The sequence below is a fragment of the Lampetra planeri genome, chromosome 76 (assembly GCF_965212315.1).
Source record: "Lampetra planeri chromosome 76, kcLamPlan1.2.h2, whole genome shotgun sequence".
Lineage (NCBI taxonomy): Eukaryota > Metazoa > Chordata > Hyperoartia > Petromyzontiformes > Petromyzontidae > Lampetra > Lampetra planeri.
Window position 1 is genome coordinate 1,202,766 of NC_136181.1, and position 25,236 is coordinate 1,228,001.

The following is a 25,236-nucleotide window of genomic DNA, read 5'->3' on the forward strand; positions in this document are numbered from 1 at the left end:
TGCAGGACCTTGTTTTCAAGCTGCATATCACTGACTTTTGACAGTGGTGGAGGGCTGAAAAGCCACACTTTTACTCTCTAGGGCAATGGTGGGATGTCGGGAAAGTTAAACTAAAGCTTCTATGCCAACACAACTCAAAATGGAGTTCAGAGAAGACAACTCTGATGTTGCTGTACTTAAAAGGGAGGCAGTAAAACTGGAGGCTGAACTTAGCCCAGGTGATGTTGCTGCAGTACACAGATATGACGAAGCAAAAGAGTTACTTCGAAAAGTCCAGCTGCACAAGGCTGAAGGGGCTTACGTTCCATCAAGAATCAGCTTTCTCCAGGTGGCTGATGCAGGCTGCATATTCTTTGCCAGCTTTGAAAAGAGGAGCGGCCAGTCAAGCCACATACCGTGCCTGTAAAATGGAGGTGGGTCAGCTGGTTAGCGGACAAAGCCTGAGCGGAGTGATGAGGGAGTTCTACTCAGATCTGTTCTTCCCTGAATCTGCGTCTCCTGCTGCTTAACAAGAACTTTGGCAAGAGTTATCGAAATTAAGCCCGGGATGACTAGACCTTCACGAATGAGATACTGGAAGAAGGAGAAATAACAGCAGCCCTCAAAGGACCGGTTCGAAATTAGTTCCCCCGACTAGATGGCCTTACGATGGAGTTTTACTGTAGTTTCTGGGAGCTCTTTATCTACAAGTGCTAACCAAAGCAACGGACAAAGGCGAGATGCCAAAATCCTGGAGGCGGGCAGTAATTGCCCTCATACCAAAAAATGTTTATCTGTGGCATCTTAGGAACTGGTGCCCCATGTCTTTGCTTTGCACGGACTATAGGATTCTAGCAATAGTACTATGAAATCGGCTTAAAGTCGTTCTGGCACACATAATTCACTCGAACCAGTCATACATTGTTCCGGGATGCACAATTCAAGTACCATATATTCATCATAACGGGATCTAATCACCTTGTCCGGATACTTTAATATCTCACTAGTTTTTTTGTCTCTAGATCAGGAGAAGGCTTTTGATCGTGTGGACCATTCATACCTCCTGGGTAATTTGAGCGTATTTGGTCTGGAAGGAAACTTGCTTGGGCACGTTGTATTGCTCTATAGCAGTGCAGAGTGTTTGATATAGGTGAACGGATCTCTATGTGCACCCATTCCTTTCAGCAGAAGAATTAGTCAAGGCTGTCCCCTGTCAGGGCAGCTTTATTCAGTTGTCCTGGAATTTTTTCTGTGCCTGCTAAGGAGAAGGCTTTCAGAGCTCGTAGTTAATGGGCCAGAAATGAGAATAACTATGTCTGCTTAAGCAGATGATATAGTCCTAATGATGTGTATAGTAGTGTAGTGTATAGTAGTGTATAGTGTAGTGTACAGGCGACATGTCATGTGCAGACTCGTCGCCAGATGCCGCTACTTTGCTCTTCCACCGTATGCATATGTACATGGTTGCCCGATAGTCTCCAGCTGCGCCGAGAGCTAACGCAGCAGTGTCTTTCTCAACGCTCTTCACTTTTTTTGTAAATTTTCTTCTAATTTAGAAAAATGTTCTCCTTTTGCTTCGTCTGAGAAGAGTAAATGTGATGTACATGCAGAAAAGTACTGAAGGTTTTTCAAATGTAAGTGTTTGCTTTTACTTGTAAACGTAAATGTTTGTAAACGTAATGTTGAGTTACAATAAATGTTTGTTCGGGTTATTTTCATGAAAATTTGTGGTCAATTTTGGTATTTTTATGGTACGTAACGGGTTTCCAGGAACAGAACCCCCAATTTATAACGTCGCTTCCTATGGGAAACGAGGGTTCGACTCAACTTGCTGACTGTTATCCGGGAACCAATTAGGGCATAGGTGCTCAGGTTGCCTGTATTTCAATCGCCTAGAAGATGTCAATCTAGGCAATAATACTCGTGTATTCTTGTCTGGATAATTCTAACTTATTTGAAATTTTGCGACGAAACATTTCAGTTTAACAGGAAGAGGTCAAGGATCGGCGGGACCTGGATCCAGTTCTTTAAATGAAATCTTGAATTGTCACGCCAGACGACGAATCTGTAGAAAATTTCTGCTCAGTAGGCTTTGTAGATCGGAAAATAGTAAGAGCGGCAAAGATTTGAAAGGATATCAACGGACAGACGGGTAAACTTAAAATAAAAGTACGTAAAAAAGGGGCTAATGTTTTCTGGCGTAAATGCAATGTGCGAGGGTGTTCAAACATCAAATTGATTGACTCCGTGGTAAGAGAAATTGCCAGCGAACACGCTTCAATTCGTGTGCGCACCTGGCCTGCACCGGAGGCAGCCTCCTCCGTATCCCTGTCTCACCACCAGTGCTGGGCCAGAGGCTGCTGACAGGTGACTAGCGCACGGACGAAGCAAACACCAGCAACGTGCTCATGGCTTGGATTGAGAAGCCATTGTAACTGTGGGAGCTTTTTGCCAGTATCGAGATATTGAAATAGAAGAAGAATATGCTTTATCATTTCTAATTATAATAATACTTTAATTTCACATAGCGGCGTCATTCATGCCAACGGCATCCCACAATGCTGTACATTAATGATATATATACACACACAAGGACCTTGTTAGGATGCTGGAACATCCTAACGCATGTATTTATGCCAGACTTCATGGTGTTGGTCTTGAACTATACATTTTTATACGTATATTAGATGGACTTTAGCAGATTTGTCTTCGAAGTGAATGCATTGCTTTCAGAGAGTTGTATAGAGATAAAAAAACAGTTCAACATGTACCGATATTATCCATATTAGACCGACACATGAGGAAGATTTCTCCACAACTCTCTATCTGTCGCCTGATGATGCTGCTGCTTGTTGCAATTACTGTAGAAATGTCACGGCTACTCGAATTGTAAATGTGTGCAGTGGGTTTACTCTCCAACAAACGAGCAGTGAGTGCTGTACTTGTAACGTTTTGTTTACGTGACTAAATCTTACTGATTAACTGTGTCGGGTAACGCTGGCGGGTTTAATGGCACATGTATATTTCCATGATCTAACCCAAAAACAAACCTGTGTCATGGAAGAAAAAAAGGTTGTGCACGAATCAACACTCCGATATTTGACTTTCCGCAGACTTCTACACAAATCTGATAGATCCCGGACTGGGATCGCTGCAGATGAATTTCGGGAAGGTGAAAGTGCTTATAAAGCACGGGAACATCGTCAAGGAGAACACCGAGGCCATCATGAACGTGACCAACAGCTCGTGCAGCATCAAAACGGGTACTACGGACGGAAACATGTTCACGTAGCGCATCGCGACGTGTCAATTTCAATTGGCGATGACATCAAGACACACGACCTTTTAGTTCCACACTGTATGTAGCTAACCGTGCTCATCGGAGGTGCAGTGTTGAGTCTATGGACAGTGTTGAGTCTATGGGCAGTGTTGAGTCTACAGGCAGTGTGTATGTTGAACCTCTGTCGCACCGTATGTAGTCAATTGTGCTAATCGGAGGTGCGGGAGAAGGAAAACAAACTAAACACATGAAAGCAGTTGAACCCGTAGGTTTTTGTGACCAATATGAAGAGAGCTATTTAGAGACACGTGTCTTTAAATAGCTCTAAATAGCTCTCTTCATACGCTACGGTAATTTTGCTGGAGCAGTCACACCTGATGACGGATGCTTTTGTTGCTTCCGAAACGTCGTGATTTAATTTAGTTTTATTTTATTTTGTGTTCACCTACGTGACTTTACCGAAAAAACCAAAGAGTATTTTCGGAAATGTTGAGAAATGTAGTATAATTCATATTACCTCCGTACGTGCACGGGGATTGAAATGATGACATCTTCGTTATTTTATTTTTATTTTTTTCACTCAAATTTGGTGCCCCCCCACTTAACTTGGCACCCTGGGCAACCACCTAGTTGGTTTATACGGACGCGCCGCCCTTGTCTGTACTTGAGCTCTTTTTCAGAAGCGACCTGGCTGTCGCAAACGATAGCTCAACATAAGCGGTTTATCGTCGTTGTCGCGTGGACATTTGAACATTATAGCGGGACCCCGGGGTCCCATAAGCCCCTGGCTCTTGCATAAACTGCTTTGCGACGTTATTTCATGTCTGTTGAAGGCGAACGTTACGGCAAGTTATTCCTCTCGACGATCTCTACACGATGCGCTAATAAAAGTTTCAGGTTTTTTTATGACTACGGCAATGTTGGCAACAACGGGTGCTTGGTGAAGAACGAGAGGATTGATTTCTGGTGGGTCGCGGCATTTATGTGCGTGGTGGGACGGAGTCGCCAAATATATATGAATTAATTACGATTTTGACTCATTCGGGACCCCAGGTTCCCGCCATAAGGTTCATTTATAGCAGCAGGCAAATGATCCGAACGCGTGACGTCGATCCTAAACCTCGGAGGGAAAACCCACGGGGAGAGAGACACCGCAAACTATGTCATCAGCCATAAGCAATTGCAGATTGGTGCTGTAATAATAATACGTCCATTTCATAGAACATAATTCATGCTAATAGCATCCCATAATGATGTAGAGTAATTATACATGAGGACCAAGTCCTATATACAGCCACCACTGTTAAGCAGATGAAAAGCACCTCTATACGACTACCGAGCAAAATTACAAATGCATCAATAAATTTAAGAAGTGACACCAAAGCAAAAAAAAGGCACAAACAGCCAACAAGTTATTGGAACAAAGACGTCATCATTACATCCTGTAATAGGACATAATTGATTCGCGACACAATTAATGGTAAATTTAGTTGGATATGGCCCTTATATATGAACTCAACTACTTTTTTTACATACCAGGTAAGGCCCACTGAGATATGTATATATATGTGGGTCTTTTTTTTTTCAGAAGCGACCTGGCTATCGCAAATTATAGCCGAAAGGAAGTGGCGTATGATGGTCACGTGTATAGCAGCAGCCAAATACCCGCAGGTGGTTCATCGTTAATTTTATCGGTAACCAACCACGGATGGATTATCTGTTGAGCTACAGACAGCAGCAGACAGCAGCACCATGCAGCAGCAGTAGACAGCAGCAGCAGACAGCAGCAGCGGGCAGCAGCAGACAAACAGCAGCACCATGCAGTAGACAACAGCAGCAGCAGACAGCAGTAGACAGTAGCAGCATACAGCAGGAGGCAGCAGCAGGCAGCAGACAGCAGCAGACAGCAGCAGCAGACAGCAGTAGCAGACAGTAGCAGTAGCACACAGCACAGCAGCAGATGCCTCCTCTTGAGGAGGGGCTGTTACAGAGACAGAATGAATACCGAGACAGAATTAATGATAAGATTGCGTAATTGTTTCAGGCCCATATGTGGAGCAATTAGGCAGTGACTTTGGCTAATTAAGTATTTGTTTTTTCTAAATGAACAATACTGGAATGGGAATCTCCTCGAATTCCCTGAGCGTTAACATAATATTATTAATTACATTTTACATAGCATAGAGTGTGAAATAAGTTCACCATACATCAAAATATAGTATGTTCTAATTGCATCCCAGAACGCTGTACATGAATTATATGCCAACCAATTAATATGCAACACCGTGCTGGTGAGATGTTACCTATCTCGCCTGGTATGCAGGAGGTCGTGGCTTTTATGCCAACCCTCATGCCTCTGCTGTATGTTTGTAGTCTGCGTGTCTTTCTCTCTCTCCCCCCGTGGTCGCGTGGAGAGTAGTCTGGATCCTCCGGGTTTTCCTTCCACATTTCGAATCAACATCACCATGTGCTTAGAGTATTTGCATACCTATCATACCATACGGTTGACCTGTATTCTTGTACAAGGAAATTGAGTTTTCAGGTCCACACAGTGTAAGCCGTTTCCATGTGGGAAATTGTTTTCTTCTATTTTTTGTTTTTCCCCCTTGTGATGGGACTTTATAGGATGAACGTTGAGATTTATAAGGCCACAGGGTGACCAATAAGGTCTGAATTAGTCTTTAATAAGGTAGGCACTAATAAGGAGTTGATAGGTATGTATTTTGCTCCTATAAATGTCCACGTGATAAGCAACTTCGTTGAGCTATAATTTGCGATAGCAAGGTCGCGTCTGACAAAGAGCTGTGTAGCTCAGTGGGGGTCCTTACCTGGTGAAATAAAAAAAAGTTTAGTTTTAGTTAATTTGATTTGTGAGGGAGTATCCCTGAGCCTGGATCCGTACCTCCAAAGTCACGACAGGGCAAATCGTGTTTACTTTTGTGACAATGTTTTAAATCTCTTCATTTCTTTGATCTTCCCCCTTCCCCCTCTCTTCCGATATCGTGAAGGCCGCGCGACGTCGTCGGTGCTGCTGCCGTTGGCGTTCCCGTAATGTCGCGGGCTTTCACTACAAAATGGGACCCTTTTGCCAGAATCAAAATATGAAAAAAATAAAATAGGTGTTTACCATTTCTGGCAATAAAATAGGATTTAAAACAAGATTTATTGCCAGAAAGGGTAAAACCTATTCTTATTTTTTAATACTTTGATACTGGCAAAACAGTCCCATTTTGTAGCTGCTCAAACCGAAGCTATAGTGCATTGCCCTTGTACTGTTCGCTTCTTGCCATTCTCTGGTTTGACACTGGTGAAACTAGGCTGTAAAGAAGGATGTATCTGGTGTAGGCCAATCCGTTTCAAAGACAATGCATATATTTTGATTTAAAGCTTTCGTGGCTGCAGGGATGCATATTATTGTTTTTTTTGGTAAAGTCACGTAGAAGGGAAATAATAAAATAATAGAAATATATTTATTATTTCCCTTCTACGTGACTTTACCGAAAGAACCAAGAAAAATGCATATTATCAGAGCATGTTTGTTTGCATGTTCGTGGTTAATGCAGTACTTGATTCCTTGCAAAAGGTTTCTATTTGGTTTAACACATAGGCTTTCGTGACCAATATTATCCATAATATAGGTTTTATTTTTGGGTTAGATCGCCACCACCTGACACAGCCAATTAGTAATCTGGCTGTCGTCTGATGAAGCTAGTTATATTTACTGGCGAAATGTTGTACTCAGATTGTAAATGTTGTGGATTTGTTATCCAACACACCGGTGTGCTGTACTAGTAACGAATTGGCATGTTCTGTTTGCGTAAAAAACCTTACTAATTTGCTGTGTCGGTTGGTGGCGGGTTTAGCGACATGTTTATATTTACGCGAACCAACCCCAATTTTTTTAATATTATCTATTTGGTATTTGAACATCTTAACACCTCCTGTTGTATTGCCAGGAAGGGTAAAACACCTAGTCTTATTTTTCATAGCTTTCGCTCTGTTTGGGACTTCACTCTTTCAGGTGTCTGCGGCGAAATTCTGAAGGCGGCTGGAGAGGGAGTACGGGAAGAGTTTTTGCGAAAATGTAAGCGATTATTATTGTACCGCATCACTGCTGCGCATTCGTTTGAATTCGTTTTCAATTTCAAATTGTGTTTACGGGGCGTGCATCTGTGCATGTGTGCGTGTTGGGAGCCTCCCAAGTGTGGAGCAGCAGTGTAGCGGTCAGCGCGCTGCGCTATGAACCCGGCGACCCGAGTTCGATTCCCACTCACGGCCAACAGCCGGTGACAATTATCTGAACCGGTCCTGGGCTTCCTCCCCTATGTCGACTCAGCCTCAAATGAGTACCTGGTGCAGTGTGTAAACATCGCCACTGGGGAGACAAAGGCGGCTGGGCGTGGTGTTTTCCACCCACTCCCTCGTGAGCCGTTTCTGGCCTTCATAGGTGCTCGGTAACAGCACTTGCCCCAACAGTCTGTTGAAGGCTATACGGGGGGTTTTGTTTTTGTGGGGAGCCTCCAACTGCCCAGTAGCGTCCTTCACGAGCATCCTCCATAGACTGGTCAAGGACGCTACTACTGGGCAGTTGGAGGCAGTCGCCCTCCAGCAACAACGGAGGGCAGAGGAGTGATGCTCACAACAACAAGCAGAGTGCCGGGTGGCTAAAATGCAGCAAGTTGGCACAGTAGGGGGTACAGCTGGTGCATCTACCGGTCATCTCAGTCAATCAACCCACGGCACCTGGGTCTGTCTCGAGACCTCCTGTCAACGAGCCTGAGACCTCCTGTCAACGAGCCTTCGACACTTCACGTGGCCTCAAAGTGCACCTGGCTTGGCACAGGCGCCGTGGTGACGTCACCGTCATTGAGTGGCGAATGTCAGGTGTTGGTATTATTGGTATTGGGAAGCGTTTGCGCAGTGGTTAGCACTACGCTGTGCTACGAGCCCGGCAACCCGAGTTCGATTCCTGATCATGGTCAACAACAGTGACCGATAGCTGAACCGGTCCTGGGCCTCCCCTAGGTAGACTCGGCCTCAAATGAGTACCTGATGCGGTGTGTAAACATTGCCACTGGTGAGACAAAGACGGTTGGGCGTGGTGCTGGCCGCCCCCACCACACCCCCCCTCGTGTGCGACGGGGCGGCCTTCATAGGCACTGCTGCTCGCTAACAGCACTTGCCCCAACAGTCTGCTAATGCTATACGGGTGATCTTTGTGTATGTGTGTGCGTTTTATTCAGGTCAGGGAGCCTATAACGGGGTGGTCGTGACCGACGCTGGAGATTTGAATTTGAAAAAAATCATCCACCTTGTTTTTGCCAAGAATCTCTTCGCGAAACAAGTCTACAATGCATTGGTTGTGTGTGAAGACGTCCAACTGAAGTCCATTGCTCTGCCAGCTGTTGGAACAGGTGAATGCTATCTAGCATTGTAGTGTATAGTAGTGTAGTGTATAGTGTAGCATATAGTATAGTGTGTAGTGTATAGAACTCAGTTTAACATGTAGGCTTTCGCGACCAATATCATCCATAATAGAGATTTTTGGGTTAGATCGTGTAAATATATAAATGTGTCGTTAAAACCCGCCACCCGACACAGCCAACTAGTAAGGGTTGTCACGTAACAGAACATGCCAATTCGTCACTAGTGCAGCACACCGGTGTGTTGGAGAGCCAAGCCACAACATTTTATACGTGTATATGTTGTGGCTTGGCTCTCCAACACATTTACAATGTTGTGGCTTGGCTCTCCAACACACCGGTGTGCTGTACGTGTGACGAATTGGCACGTTCTGTTTACATGACAACCCTTACTAGTTGGCTGTGTCAGGTGGTGGTGGGTTTTAACGACACATTTATATATTTACGCGATCTAACCCAAAAACCTCTATTATGGAGTATAGTACTCAGTTTAACACAGAGGCTTTCGCAACCAATATTATTAATAATAAACGTTTTGGGTTAGATCGCATCAGTACAAATGTGTCGTATTCCTCCACCAACCGAAACAGTCAGTAAGGTTTGTCACGTAAACAACGCACCAATTACTTACTACTTCAGCCCACCGGTGTGTTGGAGAGTAAATGCACAACCTTTACAATTTGAGTACGACGTTTCACTGGTAATTACATTCAGCATCATCGGGCGATTTGGCAGAATAGTGAAGCAGTGCACCTGCTTCCGGTCTTAAATAAAGCAAGATGACATCATCACTGTTAATCAATCAGTGTAGTATATAGTAGTGTATGGGAGTGTAGTGTATAGTGCAGGGCATGGTAATGTAGTGTATTGTGGAGTGTTTAGTGTAGTGTAAAGTGTAGTTTATAGTGTGTATTGTAGTGTATAGTGTAGTATGTACAGTATATATGTTGAACTTCTTTGGCACCGTACGTAGCCAACCACACTAATCGGAGTTGAGGGGGAATGGTAAACACAGAAAGCAGTTCTAAAGAAATTAGTTTTCAATCTAGATCATAACAATTACCAGTGGCACACAATGCAAAAAACATCCCCCCCCTATCGCCTTCAACAGGCTGTCGGGGCAAGCGCCGTGAGTTAGTTGTGCTGTAACAGGATAAAATTAATCCGCGGCAGAATGAGTGATAAATTATGTTAATGTGGAAGGGATGCCAATCAGCGTCAAGGGGTGGGCTTCTAATGTGGGGCTTTTTAGATCCACAACTCGTCTCTTTAGATCCATAAATCATGTGACAGGAATCACCATGCTTGATCCACGCTCGATCCAGCTTGATTCCCGTTTATTCCAGCATTGAATCGTATTCCTTGTATGAGCAAAGCCACACCCCACTACTCCATATATGCGCTTCCTGCATTAACATAATTTATCATTCATATTGTTAATAGATTCATTTTATCTTGTTAGAGTGCCTCTAATTTGTCGTAAAAGCCCCTTGAAGTAAGGCGCTGTGCAAATCTACACTGGGCAAGACGAGGCGTGAGCGCGTCTGACGCTTGTTGACCTGCGTTCATGTTGTTGTTGTTGTCCAGGCGTGGGCGGCTTAAACCCGCACGAATCAGCGACCATCATCCTGGACGCCATCGCGGAGTTTTTCGTCCAGAAGAAGCCCAAGAGTCTCATGGAAGTGAGAGTTGTGGTGTTCATGGAGGAGATGCTGCAGGACTTCCATCGGGAGCTGCTCAACAGACAGTCCAAACCCGCACCATTGGAAAAGGGAATTATGTCCACTGTGACAAGTACGTAACCATGATGTATTATTGTTTTATATATTTGTTTATATATTTAACATTGACGATCATGAAAGGACTAGATGCAGTTATGAGAATAATCGCCAACAGAGAAGCAATGGGAGTCAGGAGGACCAGCGGTGGATCTTCGTAGGCAACGGTGTACATAGGAATCCTGTGTCATCACTAAGTGTGTTTTGTTTAGCCTCAATGAAAATCGCTAAAGTTTAAGGTGTGAATGTAATTTCACAACATAACTGGTATTGTTTTTGTTTAACTGTACAGTAAAGCCTCTCTGCATGGGCGTTACGTTTTTGCAGAATTCGCGAAAGCAGAAACCTCGTTTCAATGGGAACAATTGACTTGGGTTCCTGGTACGAGTGAACATAGGGGGAAAATGGTAAATGCTTAATAACAATGACTACAACATATAATGCGTTATAAAGAACGATGTGTTTTTCAATTACCTTTGATGATGGCGGTGATGATGATGATTTGACGACTATGGATGAGGTGATTAGTGATTGTGGTGATGGTGAGGAATGCAGGAGGATGACTTTTTCGGGAGATGCAGGCGTTTGATAACAATGCCATACAGTTGTCATCAGTTTTGCACTCTGACGGAGCGCTCGCCACAACACTGATTGCAGTCGCCTTTTTAACGGACCTCACATTCGACTCGTTTATACCAAGACGAATAAACGAGTTGACTATGTATACCGTATATAAAGTAAAAAATCCACAGTAGCGACTTCGGAATGGCATTAATGATAGACTGAGGACTAAGCGGGCAGCCGAGATGGCGTGCCTGATCTTCGCAGACCGTTTCAAATTTAACGACATTCTGCACACACCTCCCCGGTATCAGTGGTCTGGCGCTACGCACACTCGAGGAATACCGGAGTCGCGAAGAGCGAACTGGTACACAATTTAGTAACTCGCGAACACGCGAAAACTCGCGAATTAAGAACCTACGCATTTTGTGGAATGCTTGAAGAAGAGATTCTCAGCTCATTGGGCTTTACTCGGGAAGTGAGCCTTATTATGATTCGGAGAACTCAGGAGACCAGGATAGGTCTCATTTGCAAAGAGTGGCCTGGAACGACGTCTCGATGTTAGGGTCACCTTGCTTTACATCATAAGGGTGCAGTGCATGCCAAATAGAGCACACTGTGTCTTCGCAGCTGCTCGCAAAAAGATAGACATCAGTGAAATACTGATTGACATCGATGGTTATTTCAGTCTTTATATGCACAGGCATTCCTCCGATAGCTCTCAGGAGGTGTTGGTGGTATACGGAGCATTGTGCGAAACAGTGATATAGGAGGTCCTAATAACACAGTTCCTATGGAGATGCGTTACCTATGGCGCAATAGCAAACAGTGCTATGGGAGGTCACTATAACATGGTTCCTACAGAGATGCGTTACTGTCAGTGCTATAGGTAGCACTATAGGAGGTCAATATAACAAGATTCCTATAGAGATGCATTACCCACAGCGCTGTAGGAGGTCACTATAACACAGTTTCAATGGAGATGCGTCCCCACAGCGTAATAGGAAATAGTGCTATAGGTCACTATAACATGGTTCCAATGGAGATGTGTACCCATAGCGTAATAGTAAATAGCGCTACAGGAACGGAGCGGCACGCTCGGTGCTTTGTTCCAGAATGGAGTGGCACACTAGGAGCTCCATTCCGGATGTTCCCGTGGCAGCCAGCGCTGAGTTCCAGATTGATTTGGGCTGCGCTCGGGAATGTTTCGTCCACCTGAGGGTCGTCGTCGGGTGAACGCTCAATCCTAGGCTGTCCTAAGTGTGGCCCTTCCTGCGGAATGGAGTTGAGGAGTGTTGAGTGTGCCCGAGGATTGGAGGGAGATGCGGTGTTGCAGGTAGAGAGGGGGCCAAGCAATGCAGTGCTGCCAAATGAAGAAAAACTAAGAAATCAAGACAAGAATGCCATTGCATCTCACACTGCTGCTATATATTCCCCAGGCCTCAGTATCCATTTGCCATTCCTTTAGAGAATTGTACACTGATATGTAGGGCGTTGAATTGGCTCGGAGATGTTAACTACCTTGCCCGGTATACAGGAGGTTGTGGGTTTTATCCCGACCCTGAGGTTTGAATATTTGAAATTTATGTCTCTCTTTCTCCCCGCGGTCGCGTCAATTTTTTTTTCTCCGGGTCCTCTGGTTTTTCTCTCTACACCATTGCGTGTTTACAGTATTTGACTGCCGCTATGAATTTCCACCTGATAATCCACTTCGCTGAGCTATCATTAGCTCAGTTGTGGGGGGCCTTACGCCTGGTTAAAGAAAATAAATAGTTTCATAATATAATTGTTTGAATTGCCATTTACCGCTGTTGCATGATCCGCAGGAAATTTTCAGTACATGACATCGCTGATGTCCAGGGGGGGCAGCGAAGCCCAACGGGAAATTCAGCCGGTGTCATTTGAGATCGAGCCAGTGCATGTGCAGGTGTACTCTGCCACACTGGAGAACGTGGAGAACGTGTTCATGGAGATTGAAAAGAAAATGACGACCGAGGAGAGCAAGCTGGAGTTGAGGGACGCTATCATCGGAGAGATTTACGCCAAGGCGGGGGACGAGATCAACGCGCTGCAGAAGAAGCACCAGGTCATGATCCGGGCGGTCGCGGGCGACTGCTTGAAAATCCACGGCAACATCACGGACGTGAGCCAAGTGGCGCTGGAGCTGCAGGCGATGATCAACAAGGCGAGGGAGAGGAGGCAGCACGCCGAGGAGGAAGATAAGCTGGCGGAGGCTGTGACGTGGATGTTCCTTGGCGAGGACGAGGAGTTCACCCCCTTCTCGAAAGCCGACAATGTCGCTCTGGAGAAGGCCCTGCGCAGGGACGAGCGGCGCGTTTCAGTTCGAGGCCAAGAGGTGCTCGTCGACTTCAGTAGAATGAATCTGACCTTTGAACGTGGGAAGACGTTCAGGATTAAGCGGGTGACGCCTGCAGGTAAGTCAGTAAAATTGTGTGGAAGTTGAGCATGTGTACCGCTACGAAATTACCGTTGTCGTCGCGGTCAATTGTATTACGCACACGATTGTCATTCAGATGAGCCGTTTTTGAAGTGCATCTACGTCCTTCGCAAGGCGTCACTGCATTTCGTATTCACACTCGACAAGCTACGAACCAGAATTCCAGCCAGACAATTAACTCGCAGTCATAACAAAAGTTATCTTCGGGGTTAGATCGCGTGAGTATAAATACGTCGTTAAACCCTCCACCACCCGACACAGCCAATCAGTAGGGTTTGGTCACGTAAACAAAATGCGCCAATCAATTAGTGACTACTTCAGTAACCCACCGGTTGTGTGTTGGAGAGTAAATCCACTACAACATTTACAAATGGAGTAGCCATGACGTTCTGCTGGTGATTACAACTACCACCTTCCTTTATGAAAAACAATGCATGCATTATCAGAGCATGTTTGTTTGCATGTTCACCACAGGTACCATGTGTGGTTAACGCAGACTTTCTTCCTTGCAAAATGTTTCTATTTGGTGTTTTAACATATTAACACAACTCGTGTTTTATTGCCATACTTTGAACCTGGCAAAAAGGTCCCATTTTGCACCTTCATTTATATTTACGCGATCTAACCCATAATAACTTTTTTTGTGATGACTCATATTGGTCGCTAAAGCCTACGCGTTTAAAGTAACTCGGACTCTCATCCTATTGGATGTTGATTTATTTCTAAAATGAACAACATTTTATGAACGCTCAATCGTCGGTTCCCTGTGAAGGGACGGGCTCTTGCCAAGAGGAGTTTAGGGATGAGACTTTGAATGCTATTGCTCAATCTGACACGTTGGTATATATATGTTTTGTATGAAGATTAAAATTAGGGGAAGGCGTTCCCTGAAAGTTTGCATGGGTAGAGAGTTAAACCCCAATTGCAATTCCACGTCAGAATGACATTTGAGATGGATATTTTTGGCATTCTCTAGTCTGATCCTGGTCGTGAGACTAGGCCCTAAAGAGGGCTGTCTCTGGTGTAGGCCAATCAGTTTCAAAGACCATGCACCTAACATTATCAGAGCATGTTTGTTTGCATGTTCACGACAAGTACTGTGTGTGTTTAATGCAGTACTTGATTCCTTGAAAAAGGATTCTATTTTGTGTTTGAACATCTTAACACAACCGTTTTCTTGCCAGAAAGGGTAACACCTATTATAATTTTTTCATACTTTTATATTGGCAAAAAAGTCCCATTTTGTTGCTGCTCACCCCGTGTTATAAATGCTCCAATTCTTGCATTGTCTTTGTACTTTTCGCCTTTTGACGTTCTCTGGTCTGACACTGGAGGCTCTCAGACACCTTTGTCCTCTCATCTCCACTGAAATTGGCAACACATTGGCATGTTGCATAGTTGGGTCTCGCCTTGACTATTGCAACTCCGTCCTAGTCCGGACCTCCACTGGCAACCTAAAAAAACTTCAAAGACTACAAAACAACCTCCTGGCACGCGTGGTCATTGGCCACACTCATCCCCGTCTCGACTCACTAGCCTGTCTCCGTGCCCTCAACTGGCTCCCCATCGCCAGTAGGGTCACATACAAGATCGCTTGCCTCTGCCACCATGCCTTCACATACCTTTCTTCATTATTGACAACTTGCAGCTCAGCACACGGCAGATGCCTGTGCAGCGCGACTCACGACCTCCTCTTGATACCAAGATCCAGGATGGTCATGTCTATGCGCTGCTTCTCGGTGGCAGCCCCAACAGTCTGGAACGCTATCCCCCTGCACATTCGCAGCATCACCTCAATCGCCTCCTTCAAGAGAGACTTAAAAACTCACCTCTATAACCAAGCTTTCGAGCGACTCTGAGCTTGGCTCCGCGCCTCTGAGTTGCGGCCGTTATGTCCGCAAATTTGCGCGCATTATAAATTGAATTATTATTATTAGTGAGACAAGGCCAACAAGAAGGTTGTCTCTGGTCTAGGCCAATCAGTTTCAAATACAATGTATATCATATTATCAGAGCGTGTTTGTTTGCATGTTCACCACAAGTACTGTGTGTGGTTAATGCCGTACTTGATTCCTTGCAAAAGGTTTCTATTTCGTGTTTAAACATCTTAACGCAACTGTTTTATTGCCAGAAAGGGTACTGTCCAGGAAGTCCCCGCTCGGCGCACGGTGTTCACACAATAACACTCACCCTCACGGCGCTCATCCTCACGGCGCTCGCCCTCACGACGCACGCCCTTACGACGCTCGCCCTCACGACGCTCACCCTCACGACGGTCACGCTCACGACGGTCACCCTCACGACGGTCACCCTCACGACGGTCACCCTCACGATGCACGCCCTCACGACGCTCGCCCTCACGATGCTCGCCCTCATGACGCTCGCCCTCACGACGCTCGCCCTCACGACGCTTGCCCTCACAACGCTTGCCCTTACAATGTTCACCCTCACAACACACATTCCGTTACAACGACCTGACGAACCTCTACTTTAAACTCTTATCGCTAACTTATTATTTATGGGGGAATTGTTTTTTGCTTAACGCGGCACTGTTCAGCAACGCATATGCTGTACGCTAAACTTGTTTCACACCATGTGTAGCCAACCGCGCTAATCTGAGCTGATATTTTATTTGATTTCTGACTAAATGTTACGTTTAAGATTGATAACAAAAACATTTGATTGATTATTTAATCACTACCCAACCCCTATCACTACCCTTATCTCTACCCCTTTCACTACCCCAACCCCTATCACTACCCCAACCCCTATCACTACCCCTATCACTACCCCAACCCCTATCACTACCCCTATCACTACCCCAACACATATCACTACCCCTATCACGACCCCAACACCTATCACTACCCCTATCACTAACCGAACACCTATCACTACCCCTATTACTACCCCAACCCCTATCACTACCCGAACACCTATCACTACCCCTATTACTACCCCAACCCCTATCACTAACCCTACCACTATCACTACTCCAACGCCTATCACTACTCCAACCCCTATCACTACCCCTATCACTACCCCAACACCAATCACTACCCCTATTACTACCGCAATCCCTATCACTAACCTCTACCACTATCACTACTCCAACCCCTATCACTAGCATTATCACTACCCCTATTACTATCACTACCCCTATTACTACCCCAACCTCTATCATTACCCAAACCCCTATCACTACGCCTACCCCTACCACAACCCCTATCACAACCCCTATCACTACCCGAACTCCTATCATTAGCCCTATTACTACCCCAACCCCTATCACTAACCCTACCACTATCACTACTCCAACCCCTATCCTACTCCAACCCCTTCCCCTATCACTATTACTACCCCTATTGCTGCCACTATCACTACACCTACCCCTATCACTACACACACAGTGAGTAAACTTATTTTAGCTCTGTTTTTTAAACTGCATATTTAAGCTGCACATGCATACAAACAAATAATTAGAATTATTTATCTTCAATTCAAACCTCTCGGTGCACAGGCAAGCAGGGGCTAAGGCTGTAGAAATGCGTGCCATACTCTCGTTTTCTCTTTTCAGATGAGATTCCTCTTCACTGGGCAGACCAGAACGAGTTGGTGAATCAGCGAGTCCTCGTCGAAGTCTTAAAATGCTCCTCCAAAGCATACCAGAAAATCGAAAAGGACTTCAGAACGTCCCTGGGAAAAGTTTCTCAACAGCCAGGATTTAAAATTGTACAGGTAACGCAACACTTTTTATTCTTTCATCATTAAAAGGGACAGCAGTCCCCTGTCTCGGTTAACATTCGCTCACTTGGGGGGGGGGGGGGCGCGGTATGGTAAAGACACCTCTAAGAGGGAATTGACAACGCAAATCTGACCGGGGAAAGTGGTCTGACAGCGCAACCGCCATGGACTGCAAGTTGTAGTTTTGTCAAGATGGGGAGCGGGGGAGCAGAGGGGTAAGGAGGGGAGAGGGGGAGAGGAGGGGGATAGAGGAGGGGGAGAGGAGGTAGAGAGGGGGAGCAGGTGTAGGCCAGTCGTTTCAAAGACAGTGCATATCACAGCATGTTTGTTTGCATGTTCACCACAAGTTCGTGTGGTTAATGCAGTACTTCATTCCTTGCAGAAGGTTTCTATTTTGTGTTTCAACATCTTAACACAACTGTTTTATTGCTAGAAAGGGTAAAACCTATTCTTATTTTTTCATACTATATACATGCTTGCATTGTCCTTTGGTCCTCTTCCATCCACAGCACTGCTTAGCTCCTTTCATGCCTTCGTCTGCCTCTGGTGCAGGCCGATGGGCAGCAATAGGCTGTCCGTTTGGCGTTTGAACATCGGAACGCCGCATCGTCCAGTCGTGCTGGACAGAGTAAAGCGTTCTTTTGTTCATCACCGATTGTCTGAACAGTTGCCGTCGATGTGCTGTCATCGCTTGTGCTGATGGACTTGAAAGCATAGTTCTCGACCATAGACTAACACTGCCCATAGACTAACATCACCCATAGACTAACACTGTCCATAGACTAACGTCGTCCATAGACTAACATCACCCATAGACTAACACTGTCCATAGACTAACATCACACATAGACTAACACTGAGATGACACACAAGACAAAAATCCCACACATAGCCTGAGAAGACTGTTGGGGCAAGTGCTGTTTGCGAGCACCTATGACGGCCGGCACGGTACACGAGGGGGTGGGTGGCCAGCACCATGCCCGGCCGCCTTTGTCTCTCCAGTGTCAATGTTTTTACACACCGCACCAGGTACTCATTAGAGGCTGAGTCGACAGACACACACACGCGCTGTTGTACTCGCACGCCCCGGACCTCGGGGTTTAACATGAACCTTTATTTATTACGTGTACAAGATTTTATCGGTGCAGAATCGCGAGCTGTGGAATCTGTACACGACGAAGAAAAGGGACATGGAAAACGCGGACAAAGCGTATCCGTTGAAAACGCCCGTGGAGAAGATTCTCTTCCACGGGACGACCCTCGAGACCTGCGAGAAAATTAACGCCAACGGCTTCAACAGAAGCTACTGCGGCAAAAACGGTACGGGACCGTGCACGCAGTACACCTGCAATAGATGACGACAAATAAGAATTGGCGTTAACCCTTTCTGGAGTCGTGTGAAGATGTCCAAACACCAAATAGATACAGCTTTTGCCAAGGCGTTTGAACATCTTGACACCTCCTGTTGTATTGCCAGAAAGGGGAAAGTCTATCCTAATTTTCCGTACGTTGATGCTGATAGTTGCATTGTCTTTGCACTCTAAATTTGAAGTTTTCGTGACTGCAGGGATCCATACTCTTTGGTTCTTTCGGTAAAGTCACGTAGGTATAAAATAAAATAAATAAAATCACGACGTTTCGATTGCAACACAAGCATTCATCATCAGGTGGGAAAACCACGGCAAGAAAAATATGTTTTTCCCTCTCCTAGCGTCCACGCAACGCTTCTCTCCCCCCCCCCCTCTCTCTTCCCCCTTGCTCCTTCTCCCTCTCTTACCTATATAACCTCTTACTACGGCATCTCTCTCCCACTTCAGCAAAAAAAAAAAAATTCTTGCTGTGGTTTTCCCACCTGATGATGATTGCTTGTGTTGCAATCGAAACGTCGTGATTTAATGTATATACCTACGTGACTTTACCGAAAGAACCAAAGAGTATGTCTTTGCACTGTTTGCCTTTTGTTGTTTTCTGGTCGAACACTGGTGGTGCAGAGACAAGACCATAACGAAGGCTGCTGTCTCTGGTGTAGGACAATCAGTTTCAAATACAATGCATGTAACATTATTATCAGAGGGTGTTTGTTTGTATGTTTTACCACAAGGACGTGTGGTTAATGCGGCAATTGATTCCTTGCAAAAGCTATCGATTTGGTGTTTGAACATCTTAACACAACTCCTGGGGTCATCGGATATTGACTGGGGTGGTGCCCCAGGTGTGGAACTCTCTCCTGCTGGTGCCCCAGGTGTGGGACTCTCTCCTGGTCGTGCCCCAGGTGTGGGACTCTCTCCTGGTGGTGCCCCAGGTGTGGACCTCTCTCCTGGTGGTGCCCCAGGTGTGGGACTCTCTCCTGGTCGTGCCCCAGGTGTGGGGCTCTCTCCTGGTGGTGCCCCAGGTGTGGGACTCTCTCCTGGTGGTGCCCCAGGTGTGGGACTCTCTCCTGGTGGTGCCCCAGGTGTGGACCTCTCTCCTGGTGGTGACCCAGGTGTGGGACTCTCTCCTGGTCGTGCCCCTGGTGTGGGGCTCTCTCATGGTGGTGCCCCAGGTGTGGGACTCTCTCCTGGTGGTGCCCCAGGTGTGGGACTCTCTCCTGGTCGTGCCCCAGGTGTGGGGCTCTCTCCTGGTGGTGCCCCAGGTGTGGGACTCTCTCCTAGTGGTGCCCCAGGTGTGGGGCTCTCTCCTGGTGGTGCCCCAGGTGTGGAACTTTCTCCTGCTGGTGCCCCAGGTGTGGGGCTCTCTCCTGGTATTGCCCCAGGTGTGGGGCTCTCTCCTGGTGGTGCCCCAGGTGTGGGGCTCTCTCCTGGTGGTGCACCAGGTGTGCGACTCTCTCCTGATCGTGCCCCAGGTCAGGGACTTTCTCCTGGTAGTGCCCCAGGTGTGGGGTTCTCTCCTGCTGGTGCCCCAGGTGTGGGGCTCTCTCCTGGTGGTGCCCCAGGTGTGGGACTCTCTCCTGGTGGTGCCCCAGGTGTGGGACTCTCTCCTGGTGGTGCCCCAGGTGTGGACCTCTCTCCTGGTGGTGCCCCAGGTGTGGGACTCTCTCCTGGTCGTGCCCCAGGTGTGGGGCTCTCTCCTGGTGGTGCCCCAGGTGTGGGACTCTCTCCTGGTGGTGCCCCAGGTGTGGAACTTTCTCCTGCTGGTGCCCCAGGTGTGGGACTCTCTCCTGGTATTGCCCCAGGTGTGGGGCTCTCTCCTGGTGGTGCCCCAGGTGTGGGGCTCTCTCCTGGTGGTGCACCAGGTGTGCGACTCTCTCCTGATCGTGCCCCAGGTCAGGGACTCTCTCCTGCTGGTGCCCCAGGTGTGGAACTCTCTCCTGGTGGTGCCCCAGGTATGGGACTCTCTCCTGGTATTGCCCCAGGTGTGGGGCTCTCTCCTGGTCGTGCCCCAGGTGTGGGACTCTCTCCTGGTGGTACCCCAGGTGTGGGGCTCTCTCCTGGTGGTGCCCCAGGTGTGTTTATACCTTTAATTCCCCATTTAAAACCGACTGTTTAATCATAATAGAAGTTTTCTGGGTTAGATTGCATACATTTAAATGCCGTTAAACCCGCCACCACCTGACAGCCAATTCGTTACTCGTTCATTACACACTGGTTGTGTGCTGAAGAGGAAACTCACTACACACATTTACAATTCGACTAGCCGTGACGTTTTGCCGGTAATTACAACAACAACAACCAGCAGCAGCAGCAGCATCAGGCGACAGTCACAGAGGTGTGGAAAAATCCCTCCTCCTTTTTCAGTCTCAAGTAGTGTGACGGTTACGCGGGCCTCCTCTCACCCTCGCCGTTCCACTTTTTCATTTTTCAGCTGTGGCCTATGGCAACGGAGTCTACTTTGCGGTGAGCGCGATGTACTCTGCGCGCGCCGCGTACTCCCCACCGGACTCAGACGGCATCAAATACATCTACCGGGCACGCGTGCTCACGGGCAACTACACGGCGGGCAGCGTGGGCATGCTCGAGCCTCCGCCTAAGGATCCCAGTGTCAACTCGGTGCTGCTGTACGACAGCGTGACTGACAACACCAGCCGGCCGTCGATGTTCGTCATTTTCAATGACAATCAAGCTTACCCTGAACATATTATTAAGTTCAAGGTACCGTTGTCGTCATCATGAATCCATAACGGGGAGTTTTTTTGTTGCTGTTGTTGGGTTAAACCGCTTGCGTATAAATGCGCCGTTAAGCCCGCCACCACCGCCCAACACGGCCAATCAGTCAGGTTTAGACACGTAAACAATACGTGCCAATTGGTTACTAGTTCAGCACTAACTGGTTGTGTGTTGGAGAGTAAACCCACTACACAATTTATTCTCCAACACAACTGGTTAGTGCTGAACTCTTCACTAATCGGCACGTTTTTCAGTTTAACACGTAGACTTTCGCGACCAATATCCATAACAGGTTTATTGGGTTAGATCGGGTTGATATATAAATTTGTCATTAAACCCGCCACCATCCGACACAACCAATTAGTAAGGTTTGTTGCGTAAACAGAACGTGCCAATTCGTTATGGGTACAGCACATCGATTGTTTGTTGGAGAACAAAGCCACACCATTTACAATCTGAGAACTCTACAACACACTGGTGTACTGTACTAGTAAGGAATTGGTATGTTCTGTTTACGTGATAAACCTTACTAATTGCCTGTGTTGGGTGGTGGCAGGTTTGAGGACACATTTATATATTCACGCGATCTAATCCTACTATGGATAATATTGGTCAGAAAGCCTCCTACTACTACGTGTTAAACGGATCATCATCAAGACCGCCATCAACTTTCCCATCGCCAGCATTAAAAATCACCATCTCCAACATCAACATCATCAACGTCAGCACCGTTATCAGCACCACCTGCATCATCATAATCAAAATAACAGGGCCTTATTTCAAGGCGATTACAATAATAGATAAAAATGAATTTTACGACAACAGTGGTGGTGTAGCTATGGTGACAAGAGATGGGGTGGTTAAGGACAGTGCATATCATTATCAGAGTTGTTTCTTTTTGTTTGCATTTTGACTACTTGTGTTGTGGTTATTGCAAACATGATTCCTTGTATAAAGGTGTCAGTTTTTATACCAGTTGAAAGGGTAAAAACCTATCACTATTTTGCCACTGGTAAAGGAGGTCTCATAGTGTAAATGCTTACCCCGAGCTCTCAATACTCTGATAGTGCGCTGTTTTTGAGTTGTACGCCTTTTGGCTTCATCTGGTCCAACACCAATGGAGACTAGGCTCTAAGAAAAGCTGTCTCGGGTGTGGACCAATCAACTTCAAGGACAGTGCATATCATTATCAGAGTTGTTTCTTTTTGTTTGCATTGAAAACTGCTTGTGTTGTGGTTATTGCAAACATGATGCCTTGTATAAAGGTGTCAGTTTTTATACCAGTTGAAAGGGTAAAAACCTATCACTATATTCTTAGGTTTTTTCGGTAAAGTCACGTAGGTAAAACATCAAAATTAATTAAAAAAAATGATGCAGCTAATCCGGCTGTGACGGTCCCACCTGATGACGGAGACTTGTGTTGCCTCCGAAACGTCGTGATTTTTTCTTATTTTTTTTTATTTTGATTAATTTTGATGTTTTACCTACGTGACTTTACCGAAAAAACCTAAGAATATGAATCCTTGCAGTCACGAAAGCTTCAAATCTAGAACCTATCACTATATTTTGCCACTGGTAAAGGAGGTCTCATAGTGTAAAAAACCATCATAATCAACGACATGATTGTCAAAGCCTGTACCAACGACATCATCAACAGCATAGCCACACAGACTCACAGCCAAGAAACCCATGCACTGAAGATTCGGCACAGCATCATCATGAGCATCGTCATCAACCTAAAGATCATGCCCTCTGCTGAAGGTGGCGCTGCAGCTTCCATGCGCCCAGCGTGGGCGCATATAGCGGTGGCTCGGAGATATGAATTACCTCACCAAGATGCTGGCTGTATATTTGGAGTTTGCCTGTCTCTCTCTCCGTGATAATTTTTCCTCCAGGTCCTCCGGGTTTTACCATCCACATTTGGAGTCAACGTCCGTTCATATTATTTGGTTACTGCTATACATAGTTTAGTTTATCGAATACTTTTACACGTAACTATACCTGGTAAAATTAAACTAGTTGAGTTATTATTATGCTTTTGCACTTGACTTGCACGCAGTTAGAGCACCTGATACACAAATTGAAAGTCATTTATTACATTATTATGCATGTCAGCGTTACATTGTGTGTGAATGGATGTTAGCCCCACGTCGTCAAAGCCACTTGACGACCTCCTCCAGCAGGGGGCAACAAATCCTGGTCCGCCCGGCACTCCGTGACAGACGTCGTAGTGGCTTGGAGATGTTAACTACCTCACTCGGTGTACAGGACGTTGTGGGTTCGATCCCAAAACACCGTTCAATCCCGATACACCGACTCATTTTTTACAAGAGGTCGTGTATTACCGTGGAAGACGTAAGAAGGGTAGAGGTAACTTGAGAGTGAGGCATCTGGGTAATCATTACCCACAGGTAAACATTGTGCTCAATACATTTTTGCCAAAAGCTGTTAATTTCCTCGTGATGAGCCACTTCGTTGGGCTATCATTTCCGAGAGCCAGGTGGTCGCTTCTGAAAAAAGAGCTATGTAGCTCAGTGGGACCTTATCTGGTCAAATAAAAATGTTAGTTTAGTTTTTTCTCCTGGCTCCCCGCGTTCACACGGTTACGTAGTGGTGGTACGCTCCCATTGGTGTGGGAAGGGGCACAACCACATCCTGCTCTGGTCGCACCGGACGGGGCACACACCTGGCCATATCAACCAGCTTCTGAGGTAAAAACCAAAGCTGCGGCCCGTTGGCTGACTTGTCTCGATTCTGGCTGATTCGTCACAATGCCGGCCATTTCGTCACGATTTCGGCTGACTCCTCACGATGCTGGCCGACTCGTCATGATGCTGGCCGAATCATCACAATGCCTGCCGACTTGCTACGATTCCGGCCGACTCGGCCGACTCATCATGATGACGGCCGACTTTGTCACGATGCCGGTTGACTCGTCACGATGCTGGCCGACTCATCACGAGGACGGCTGACTCGTCATGATGACGGCCGACTTGCCACGATTCCAGCCGACTCGGCTGAATCGTCATGATTCCGGCCGAATCGTCACGATACCGGCCCACTCGTCACGATTCTAGCCTCCACGGTGGCTCACAGCCCCCCGCGGGTTGTCCGCTGCTCTGGCACCGTTGACATCGTCACTGCTGTCAGCACCACTGCTGCTGGCTTTCATCAATGTGTAGTGGCATAGCGCTAGCTACTGGCGAAAAAGGGGATCTGCGGTGTACAGCAGTACAGACGTCAGCAGACCATGATAGACACGAGAGGGGGTCGTCTAGGGGAAACGTCAGAGAGGGGTCTATCGGGAAGCCTCTGGAACCTGCTAGTAGGTTCCAGAGAGGTGGCCGGGGCGTAGCGAGGCCACGTGGAGAGTCGAAGAGGGGCCCCTATGGGGGACCTCAGGGCTGTTGCTGGAAGTTGGATCCCCGTCGTGTTGTTCAAGATCGTCGTCGTCACCATCCCCTCGTCGTCACCATCCCCTCGTCGTCGTCTCCGTCTTCACCATGCCAGGTTGCTATTAGTCAGACAGCCTACCAACTGTTCTAAGTAGTGCCGCCGACAATAGACGATCTTAAGTACAATAGTGTGCAACCGCGTAGGGTGTGTATTTATCCCGATTATGCTCGTTCAATAAAATAAGTGCCTCTAAGTATTACTGTCTCCGAGTTGAGTCACTACATATACGTGTGTATGTATGTAAGTGTCTGTGTACGTATGGTGGGGAGCGGTAGTGTAGCGGCTAGCGCTACGAACTCGGCAACACGGGTTCGATTTCCGCTCGCGGCCAACACGAGTGGCGATTATCTGAACCTGTCCTGGGCCTTAGCCTCAAATGAGTTATTGGTGCAGTGTGTAAAAACATCGCCGCAGGGGAGACAAAGGCGGTCGGGCGTGGTGTGGGCCATCCACT

At 46.7% G+C, this 25,236-nt stretch overlaps 2 protein-coding genes across 3 annotated transcripts in view; both read left to right on the forward strand.

Annotated features, from left to right (window-relative positions):
- LOC144737979 (protein mono-ADP-ribosyltransferase PARP14-like) overlaps nt 1-24,978 on the forward strand; it is a 76,610-nt gene extending 51,632 nt beyond the window's left edge. For both annotated transcript variants that reach the window (XM_078620898.1, XM_078620899.1), the window contains 8 exons: nt 3,093-3,242; nt 7,281-7,343; nt 8,503-8,673; nt 10,270-10,476; nt 12,848-13,456; nt 17,057-17,217; nt 18,357-18,543; nt 21,025-24,978. In XM_078620898.1, coding sequence (XP_078477024.1) covers nt 3,093-3,242; nt 7,281-7,343; nt 8,503-8,673; nt 10,270-10,476; nt 12,848-13,456; nt 17,057-17,217; nt 18,357-18,543; nt 21,025-21,332 — 1,856 coding nt within the window. In that variant the 3' untranslated portion in view covers nt 21,333-24,978. The remainder of the gene's footprint in view (nt 1-3,092; nt 3,243-7,280; nt 7,344-8,502; nt 8,674-10,269; nt 10,477-12,847; nt 13,457-17,056; nt 17,218-18,356; nt 18,544-21,024) is intronic.
- LOC144737942 (uncharacterized) lies at nt 18,553-20,683 on the forward strand. The gene is made up of 2 exons (XM_078620842.1): nt 18,553-20,157; nt 20,246-20,683. The coding sequence occupies exons 1-2, from the start codon at nt 19,273-19,275 to the stop codon at nt 20,681-20,683; spliced, it is 1,323 nt and encodes a 440-aa protein (XP_078476968.1). The 5' UTR covers nt 18,553-19,272.
- Nucleotides 24,979-25,236: the final 258 nt, after the last annotated feature.

What these genes read in the sequence shown, in the direction of transcription:
- LOC144737942 (XM_078620842.1), top strand. Translation starts at nt 19,273, where the DNA reads ATGCATGTAACATTATTATCAGAGGGTGTTTGTTTGTATGTTTTACCA. An exon ending in CTCCTGGTGGTGCCCCAGGT is followed by an intron (nt 20,158 to 20,245) that starts GTGGGACTCTCT and finishes GTGGTGCCCCAG; the next exon opens with GTGTGGGACTCTCTCCTGGT.